Source organism: Ctenopharyngodon idella, chromosome 13, assembly GCF_019924925.1.
Source record: "Ctenopharyngodon idella isolate HZGC_01 chromosome 13, HZGC01, whole genome shotgun sequence".
Taxonomy (NCBI): Eukaryota; Metazoa; Chordata; class Actinopteri; order Cypriniformes; family Xenocyprididae; genus Ctenopharyngodon; species Ctenopharyngodon idella.
In genome coordinates, this window is record NC_067232.1 from 26,413,776 (window position 1) to 26,424,421 (window position 10,646).

The 10,646-nt window shown below is 31.5% G+C and overlaps 1 protein-coding gene across 1 annotated transcript; it reads left to right on the forward strand.

The window, feature by feature from the left end:
- Positions 1–1,075: 1,075 nt before the first annotated feature.
- cacul1 (CDK2 associated cullin domain 1) lies at positions 1,076–10,184 on the forward strand. The gene is made up of 8 exons (XM_051915896.1): positions 1,076–1,436; positions 2,495–2,621; positions 2,741–2,843; positions 3,966–4,061; positions 4,154–4,256; positions 4,423–4,512; positions 7,532–7,670; positions 7,755–10,184. Exons 1-8 carry the CDS (start codon positions 1,238–1,240, stop codon positions 7,792–7,794), a joined length of 897 nt encoding a protein of 298 aa, XP_051771856.1. The 5' UTR covers positions 1,076–1,237; the 3' UTR covers positions 7,795–10,184.
- The last annotated feature ends 462 nt before the right edge of the window (positions 10,185–10,646 follow it).

Sequence of the window (10,646 nt, forward strand, 5' to 3'; positions counted from 1 at the left end):
CAAGCATTAAAGTTCTTAATCAGTTTTTTTTTTTTTGTTAAAAACCTATTCTTGGACAAAAGTGCCCTTGCTCTCATTAACTGGGCATTAAAATCTTTATGACGCTGCTTTATGAAGTTATAATATCAACATGACTTTATGATTCCCTCATGCAGTTGTCGATGTATTTTCTTATTCTAACTTCTTTAATGTTTGAGAAAAAAAAATATATATATTTTCATGTCACCTATTTTGTTAACGTTAATGCAGATTGGTGATTCTGCAAAAAACTTAAATGTCAGACAATACAGACTTCACAAATGTAGCATTTTTGACTGTTTTTACTCACCCGCTTGCGAAATGCTTTAAGTTTCAGCCCCTTTAAGAAAAGTAGATAAGTATTTTGCTTGGTAATAAAATATTAAAAGAATTACAGGTTGAATAATTGTAGCTGTGTTTAAATAGGCTTGACCATAGTTGCATTTCTAAACTATTTCATACAGTTGCATTTTTAAAAATGTGCAGTGTACTTTACATTTACTGTAGTAAAACGGCACATTTTTATGCATTTTCTAATTTATTAATGCAAATTGCAGTTAAGGTTTCAAGGTAAATATTTTAAAAGACAATAGACAGCTAAAAGGCTTTAAACAGCATTTTTATTCTAGTGTTGAAGAATCTGAAGGCAAATAGCAATAATTAAGTGTAGTTACTAGGTAAATAACAATCCTTGAATAAATCCTTGATCAAATAACTGGCTTTGTTGTGGCAGAAAACTACCTGTTTGAATATATAGTTTTACATTATATATTACCATTATTCCAGGTTAAATAAATAATATATCATACAAGTGGAATGTTTAAAAATAGCTTAATGCCACCTAAGTTTTATAATGCAGATATAACAAATCAGCTATACAATTTATTAAATAAAATTTATTTTAAAAGTCAAAAGAATTGTCTAATAAAGTACGAGATTTCAAATGTTTATGTTTGAAGGATAGCAAAAATTAAAATTTTAAATACAAATAAATACATTTCTTTTTTTTTCTGTCGACCGCGGACTCTTATTTTGACATAAGACTGTTTTTTTTGACACATCCGCCGTTTTACGGAAGTCCGTGTCGCACCTCTTCTTCGGATTGACAACAAAATAAGCAGGAGTGAAACTGAAATCGTAAACATGCGTCGATTATCGATCAGCTGAAGAAGATTTGAGCTGTCATGGACTTTTAAAGTTGTGTCAGTGAGGCAGCAGGATGGAGGAGATGGAGGAGGACCCGCTGGAGAGGATTGAGGATGATAATCATAACTGTGGCGCTGCTGAGGGTGTGTGTGTGAGTGTGTGTTCACCTGAGCAGGTGTGTGTGGATTATGATTCCAGCAGCGAGTCCGACAGTTCGGCCAAATCTGCGTCTAACAGCGCCGCGCTGCTGCTCAACTCGACCTCCAAGTTCCGTAAGTTACACCTCTGAACACCCCACCTACAAATACCGTCGTACAGTGATGTGTCAGATGGCAACACCAAGGTTCTTTGATATATAAGTTACCATGGTACTAAATTCATGTACCATGGTATTTCAAGGTACTGCCAAGAACATGTCCAAAATTCGTAACGTTAGTCGTAATACATTAATTATATATATTTATTTATTTATTTAATGATTTACATGTAAATATATATATTTATTTATTTATTTATTTATTTATTTATTTATTTTTAGAATTATTTTAAGATTTTTCTATTTAATTTTTTATTAATTATTTGATGAGTGTATATATATATATATATATATATATATATATATATATATATAGATAGATAGATAGATAGATAAATTAGAATTATTTAAAAAATAATTGTTAGAATTTAAGATTTTTTTATTTTATTATTCTTTGAATAGAATATTTTATATACATACATGTATGTATAATATATATAATCTATTCATCAAAGAATTAAAAATAAAAAATTAAAATAATTTATTAAAATAATTATTACATAAAATATTCTGTTTACAAAATAATTAAAAATAAAATTAAAATAAAGAAATTCTTAAAATTATTTATATATATTAGAATTACTTAATAAAAAGATTTTTTTATTTTGTTTTTTATTAATTCTTTGATGAATTGAATATTTTATGTACATAAATGTATAATATATATAATCTATTCATCATAGAATTAAAAATAAAAAATCTTAAAATAATTATATATATATATATATATATATATATATATAATATTAGTCATCATGTTATTACCTTGTTTCCATGTCTAAAATGGAAACAAGTCTAAAAAAAGTATTGCTATGTCCAAAAACACAGCATCACACATGTACCTTGTTATAATGACATTGCACTGAATACGGTAATATTTAAGCACCACGGTACTGCTAAAATGCTTATTTTTGTATGAAGTAGAGAAGAGTAGTTTATTAAAAGCCTCATCCTTCAGTAAATGTCATGTGTGAGTCGCTTCTGTTCGTTTGACCCTGATGTTCATGTGTCTAGTCTTGAACGCAATGACAGCAGAAGACTACAGGACAGTTTATTGGCCAAAACTAGAGAGAGCCATTGAGCATCTGCTCACTCAAAGCCCAATGGACCACATCTCCATCTCATACGAACAGATCTACAGGTTAGTGTTACTGGAGTTAAAGGAGCGAAACTCCTCTGGCCACAGAATCAACATGCTGCTCGTATTTGTTTTTTTAGTTCATACTAGTAATATGTCTTTTTTGTTTTCTCCTCTTCCAGTCACGTGTATAAGTGCGTGTGCCAACAACACTCAGAGCTCCTCTACAATGACTTAATGTGGAAGATCACGTCTCATCTAGAACAAGTGTCTTCTGAGCTACAGGTCAGTATATCCACACAATTAATCCTGTGAGTAAAGTGTTAAAGTGAGCTTTTAAAACACATACTGCAACACTGAAATCATTCTTTCACATTCAAATGAAGTGTTTGTGATTTTTACATTGATATACATGACAAAATATGACTTTTAGATAAAAGAAGCAAAATAATACATGCATAAATATTTTATTATAGGTAAGTAATTTTTATTAATGCATTAAAAATTAACATTAAAAATAATATTTTAAAATATTTAAGACTTTTTTATTATTTTTATTGTTTTTTAGAAAAAAATACATGCTAAAATAAAATTATTTATAATTAAAATGTTCATAAGTTACTTTGTACAAACTTTTTTTAATTTTACTTATTTGATACATTTTCTATTTTATTAACATTTGTAATTTAGTTTTTATTTGTAAAATGTTTTTTTAAGAAAAAAACAAAGTAATAAATTAAAATTAAAATATGTTAATAAAATTAACTTTTTTATTAAAGCTTATACATTTTTTTTTAATAAAAAAGTAATTTTTTATTACACTTAAAATAACAAATTTATACATGGAATAATATACGTTTTAGATATAAGAAGCAAAATAATGCATGTATAAATATAAAATATTTTAAAAGTCATTTTTCTTAACGCATTTAAAATAACATTTTTAAATAGTTTTATTTTATTAAGACTATTTATTGTTTTTTATTGTTTTTTTTCTAAGAAAAAATAATAAAACATAATACATGCTTAAAATTAAAATGTTCATAAAAATTACTTTGTATAAACTTTTTATTCACTTTATTTTTTGATTAATTTTCTATTTTATTAATATTTTTATACATTTGTAATTAAGTCTTTTTTTGTAAAAATGTTTTTTTTACAAAAAAGAAACAAACTAATCAATTAAAATACATATTTAAAATATGTTAATAAAATTTACTTTTGTATTAAAACTGATCATTTTTTATTTAATTAATTGTATTAATATTTTTATTAATTTTTATTTAGAATTTTTATTAATCTGGGGTGCAGGGACTGAAAATGGCCAGTAGTTGTGTCGTGAAACTCTGATCAGAGAATCTAGTCCATCATAATAAAATGCTGCTGTTCATCTCCTCTCTTCTGAAGGCCAGCCCACCAGAACATTTGATTGAAAACTTCAACCTGGCTCTAACGCAGTACACTGCCGCCCTACACTGCATCGTTCCCGTCTTCATCTATATGGTAAAGTGCAGACAGTCTGTGTTTTGGAATGTAATTTTTAACTTTCATTTAAATTCTGTGTTAATCTGCCTTTGAACACAATTTTGTTAAAGAACAAGTTCTACATTGAAACCAAGCTGAACCGAGACCTGCGGGACGACCTTATGAAGCTCTTCTCAGATCATGTAGCAGAAAAACACGTCAGCATGTTACTGCGTGAGTGCAAATCATTTGAAGTGTGTCAGAAGATTCGTTGTGCCAGTGTTGTTTATATTACTGCACAGTTTGTAGAGTATAAAGAAGAAATGCACACATCTGATTATCGCACTCCTAGTGGAACTTTGCAAATACATTAATTCAAGTGTTCATTTTTTTTTCTCAGCTCTTCTTAAAAAGGCTCATTCCATGCCATTTCAAGTCAAACCGTCAACTATGGAGAGTGTTGTGAAAGGTCTTTACACCCTCCGGCCAGGTAAAATGGTTTTTACTGAAGTGTTTTGGCTTTAATGCAGGTGCAAATTTACTAATGCCGGGTACAAACTGCATGATTTTCAAAATTGTCGTCGGATCGCTGTTCTTCTCACGCTACATGACTGTGCATTGGCGCCTCTCTCAGATCACGTCTTTGATAATACACACTACACAATTGTCTCTCACATGAACGAGCACCGAATTGCCTGTGATTTAAAGGTGCAATATGTAAGATTTTTTGTCCGCTAGAGGTCGCTAGAGGCCTATTCAAAACAAAGGCGTAGCTTGATGACGCCAAGTTTGAGCCGGAATCTTGGGACATGTGGTCTTCACATCACAGCTGGTGGAAAATAATCGGGATAGGACTCAGTGAAGAAATCATGTTTATGGATGCAATTATTAACGTTACTGTAGTATGAAGCAGAGCAGGACCGAGTGTTGTGGGAGCTGAACGAGGCCGCTGGAGCGATTGTGCAACACACGCCTCACAAGCAGAGGAACTTTTATTATGCCACAGTCGCCGGCGCTGCTTCCGCTTTTCTGGTCATGAGTATGAGGTAACACAGCTCTGTTTATCATATTAGATACATTTGAGTGTGTTGAAAATGATGTTATAACGTTACTCTGTGTATTCGCTCGGCGGCTGCTGAGACATTTGTTGCACACTTCAGTAAGCTAGATCGATTTTAGAATATCATATTAAATGCTGGATGGCTTGTGTTGATAAATGGCATGGAATTACTTTTAAAACGTATTGTATGATAGAGAAAATGCTGTATTACTGTTACTAAAAATAAAGCTGCATCTGATTATAGTATGTTAGCTACTTCACAAAATAGTGTTTTTCTCTGAGGCATGGTAAAGCATGGTACACGCAAAAAATCAAGAATATTAGATTTAAACAATAAGACTAAACGTGTTGAGCTATATAACAATAATTAGTTTTCTGTCTATAAATATATCAAAACAGTTGTTCCCTTGTCTATTAAAACATGTAATATATTAAAGTGTCTTTGATGTTTCCATGGTTTCTAAAAAAACAGGAAACCGAGGGTAACACGGGTATGACGCAATTGACAGGCGACTCCTCACACGTCCCGGAGCCTTGGTTAAAATCGCGATTTTTCTCACGATTTACAAATAGTTGGAAACATTTGGGATATTGTAAGTACTCGAGTGAACAAAATATATAACACTGGCCTAGTGGTTTTTGGATATTTTACTGCAAAAATCTTACATATTGCACCTTTAAGGCATTTGTCTGCGATTTCCACAAAACTGTCGGCGAGTGGAAATCAGGGCTAAAATCGTGCAGTGTGTAACCGGCATTAGAGACATCTACACCTGGACAGAATGCATCGCTGTGTCTGTAATCCTGAACTGAGCTTCAGTTGATGATCTATATTCATTTACAGACAAGTTCAGTGGTTTTGTTTTGTGTCAGAGCAACGCTGTCATTGGTGTTTGTCTCATGTTTGTCTTTCACAGATCCAACAGGCTTTGCATGTAACAATTCGTACTGGAGAAATGTTTGGTTATGCAAATATCACTTTTACCTATGTACATTTCACCTATGTACCTTTTTCACCTTTTCCGTATGTGTTTCATGTGTTGCTGCTTTTTCCAAAAAAAACAAAATTATATATATATATATATATATATATATATATATATATATATAGGCTATATAACTATATTTATAGTGGCCTTAAAAGTATTTGAAAAAAGTATTTGGACACTTTCGTTTCGTCACACTGAAAAATGTCTTGATTTTTACATATATGGTAACACTTTAGTTTAGGGTCTAATTCTCACTATTAACTAGTTGCTCATTAGCATGCATATTACTAGGATATTGACTGTTTATTAGTACTTATAAAGCACATATTAATGCCTTATTCTGCATGACCATATTCTGCATCCCTTAAAGGGATAGTTCACCCAAAAATGAAAATTTTGTCATAATTTACTCACCCTCAAGTTGTTCCAAACCAGATCTGTTTGGTTACTAACATTTCTTCCAAATATCTTCCTTTGTGTTCAACAGAACAAAAAAATGTATACAGGTTTGGAACAACTTGAAGGTGAGTAAATTATGACAGAATTTTCATTTTTGGGTGAACTATCCCTTTAATCCAATACCTAAACTAACTACCTTACTAACTATTAATAAGCAGTAATTAGGAGTTTATTGAGGCAAAAGCCGTAGTTAATAGTGAGAATTGGACCCTAAACTAACTTGTGACTAATATAGGGAAGCACGATATATCAGCCACAATATCGGTATCCGCCGATATGTGTTCATTTTTAATGTTATCATTATCGGCCCGATAAGAAAATTTAGCCAATATATTAAAGCTGATAAAAAATTGATGGATTTCCTTCAGCTGAGACACTTCAGATGTGCACTGTTCACCATGATGGTTTTGAATTACTTGAAAAATGATTGATATCATTTCAGAAAGGAAAATACAAGTCTGTCATATAGGCTACATAATATTATAATGACCTTATAATCATGTGTTTGGGACATGGCTTTTAATGGTGAGACTTTTGGTTTTGCAGTCAGGCTCTCAAAAATTATATAAAAATTTGGATTTAGATTTATCTGCCAATATATCGGTTATTACTTTCAAATATAAAGAATTATCGGTTATCGGACAAAATTTTAAGAAAAAATAAATAATAATTAGATTTTTCTCCCCAAAAATTCCTTAAATTAGGACATAGACTTATGTTTATTCATCTAATGAGTTGTAAAGACACTTGCAATTAATCCAACTGAATGTATTAATCCATTGACAGCCCTATAAATGCCCTTTAAAATGTCACTGTATCAAATCACTGTTCAGAGTTTGAATTGTTCTGAATGCACAATAATCACAAATCACTTTGGAAACGAATTCAAATTGCTTTCAAGCCAAAGATTTCCATCTCTAACATATCATTTCTTTATAAAATTCACCACAGTAGTGTATGATGGGAGATGTCATTATAGCCATATGCTTTTTCCCCTCTAGACTGGGTTCCTCTTGCTCCGGCTCTGTTTTCGAGATTCATTCCTCAGATCGATCCTCCTGCTCTGGAGTCTCAGCTCCCGTATTACGCTGCTCAAGACAAAAAACTGCAGATGGAGCTTTATCAGAACGGCTTCTCCAGGTAATGCTGTCTGCGAACCTCTGGTTATGTCTGCAAATTATGCTAAATAATATGACTAACTTGACCTGACCCATTGTTTCGCAGGGGTGATCAGTCGCGGAAGCGAGCGAGTGAAGAATCGTGACAGTGAAGTGGATTTTTACACTACTTCAGCCGGCTGAAAGACACAGACATGCCCGAACAGAGACGATTCATCTGTTTATACAGTCCTTTGGGAATTCTCGGATATTTTGAGGATTCTCAAAAGCATTACAGAACTACACAAACATGAGCATCATCACTAATAGCCTTCAGTGTGCATGTGGAGACACTTGGGTTTCTGGCCAATGAGCATTTGCAGATGTCCGGTTATAAAGAAGATGGATTCATGGAAATGCTCTTTTCTCTTGTTCTGGTTTTGTTTCACAGAATTCATCATTTTTCCAGGTTTATTTGTCCAATTGAGCATGCAGGCTGTTTTTCCTTTCTACTTTTAAGTTATTTTTCCCTTACCTTGTCATTCAGTTTGCTGCGATATCATGTGGTTTCAGAACGTATGGTTTAGGAGTGTTATAGTGTGACCGGCGTGAGACTGCAGTAATGTGATGTTGGATCCAGGTTGTTTTGCAAGTGATGAATGAAGGTATTCCGAATCCAGATTACCTACTTATTTTTTTAATTTTATTTTAGGATCACTACTGTAGTTTTATTCAATCGGACACACTTTTATCTGATGACCATATTACCTAATAATGACGTGCCTTTGGCTATTCGCCTTCGTTTTAGAGTTTTTAAGTGAAAATGTGATCTGTAAATCAATCATTTATTATGACAACTGTTGATTTTTTTTTTTTTTTTTTTGCATCAGTAGATTATCTAATATTTGGGGGGGGGGAAGTCACACATTGAATCTGGAGCCACAGCAGTTTGTGAAAAACCACACGTATAAAAGACATATGAAATCCAGGTGTAATATAAAGGGCTGCTAGTAATTTATCTGGAATAAATACACGACACTGAAACAAGAATTGTGTATAATAACTTTCATTAAGTCAATAACAAACAGTATTAAATAATATAATGCTAAATTGATCTAGTTAAATATTTTCATATTTGAATATACATGAAGTATATTGAAGCATCATATAATGCGATGAGTAAAAAAAATAGGGATGCGCCAATATTTGGCCGATACCGATAACCGATAATTCTTTATATTTGAAAGCTGGTAACCGATATATTGGCCGATAAATCTAAATTTTTCAAAACCAAATTTTTCTATAATTTTTGAGAGCCTGATTACAAAAACAAAAGTCTCACTATTAAAAGCCATGTCCCAAGCACACAATTATAATGATGTTGTCGTTATAATTTTATGTAGCTTTTATGACAGATTCAAACCATTTCAAACCCGTTCATGGCAAACATTATTTATCGGCTTTAATATATCAGCCAAATTTTCTTAACGGGTCGATAATGATAAAATTAAAAATGAACATATATCGACCGATACCGATAACCGATAATTCTTTATATTTGAAAGCCAGTAACCAATATATTGGCCGATAAATCTAAATCAAATTTTTTTAATATAATTTTTTAGAGCCTGATTACAAAAACAAAAGTCTCACCATTAAAAGCCATGTCTCACACACACAATTATAATGTTCTTGTTATAATTTTATGTAGCCTATATGACAGACTTGCGTTGTATGTTGTACTTAACTGCATTTTGATTTTTGAAGTGATTCCAATCATTTCAACTAATTCAAAACCATCATGGTGAACAGTGCGCATCTGAAGTGTCTCAGCTGGAGCAAATAATCCATTATTTATCGGCTTTAATATATCGGCCAAATTTTCTTATCAGGCCGATAACGATAAAATTTAAAATGAGTATATATTGGCCGAATACCGATAACCGATAATTCTTTATATTTGAAAGCCAGTAACCGATATATTGGCTGATAAATCTTAAATCCAAATTTTTATATAATTTTTGAGAGCCTGATTACAAAAACAAAAGTCTCACCATTAAAAGCCATGTCCCAAGCACACAATTATAATGATGTTGTCGTTATAATTTTATGTAGCCTATATGACAGACTTGCACTGTACTTAACTGAAATATGATTTCAATCATATTTCAAGCAATTCAAAACCATCGTGGTGAACAGTGCACATCTGAAGTGTAATAATCCATTATTTATCGGCTCTAATATATCGGCCAAATTTTCTTATCAGGCCGATAATAATAAAATTAAAAATGAACATATATCGGCTGATACCGATATGGTGGCCGATATATTTTGCATCCCTAGTAAAAATATTTTAAAGTGAGTAGGTAGCAAAACATATTGATCACCATCTTCAGAGTGTTATGGATAATTCCTGTTTAACTCATCCTAAAAACAGTTCAACTAAAGTCGGGTATGTGTAAAATAATCTTTTTGAAGATAATTTCATTACAAAACATTGTATGAAAAGAGTAAAACGGCAAGCTGAACACTTGAAAATAAACAGTTATCACCAAAATGTTTGTTCTCACCTGTTTCTTTTATTTTATAGTTAGAATATAAAAGCATGATCGAAATCCATCAAGATGTACATTTTTCCCGTTGCAATAATGAGAATTTGATGGTAAATATCACAGTGCGCAAGACTTAAAGCCTTTATACATCATGCATTATCAAAGTGTTTTTAATGCATTAATTATGCCTTGTAATGCATTTTATAATGCATTGTATGATCTCATGAATAATTGTAACCACAGTTATAATACATTATAATACTTATGTCACGCCTTTAGAAAGTATTAAATCACATGACAAACAATCAATTTCAGATGTAACAACCAGTCTGCAAACATAATGCATTTTAACTTTGTTACAATTATTTATGAAAAGATATAATGCATTATAACGTACATTATGAATACCTTTTTTTTTTTTTTATAATTGTATATACATAAAGGCTTTAAGTAAAGTGTTACAGAAA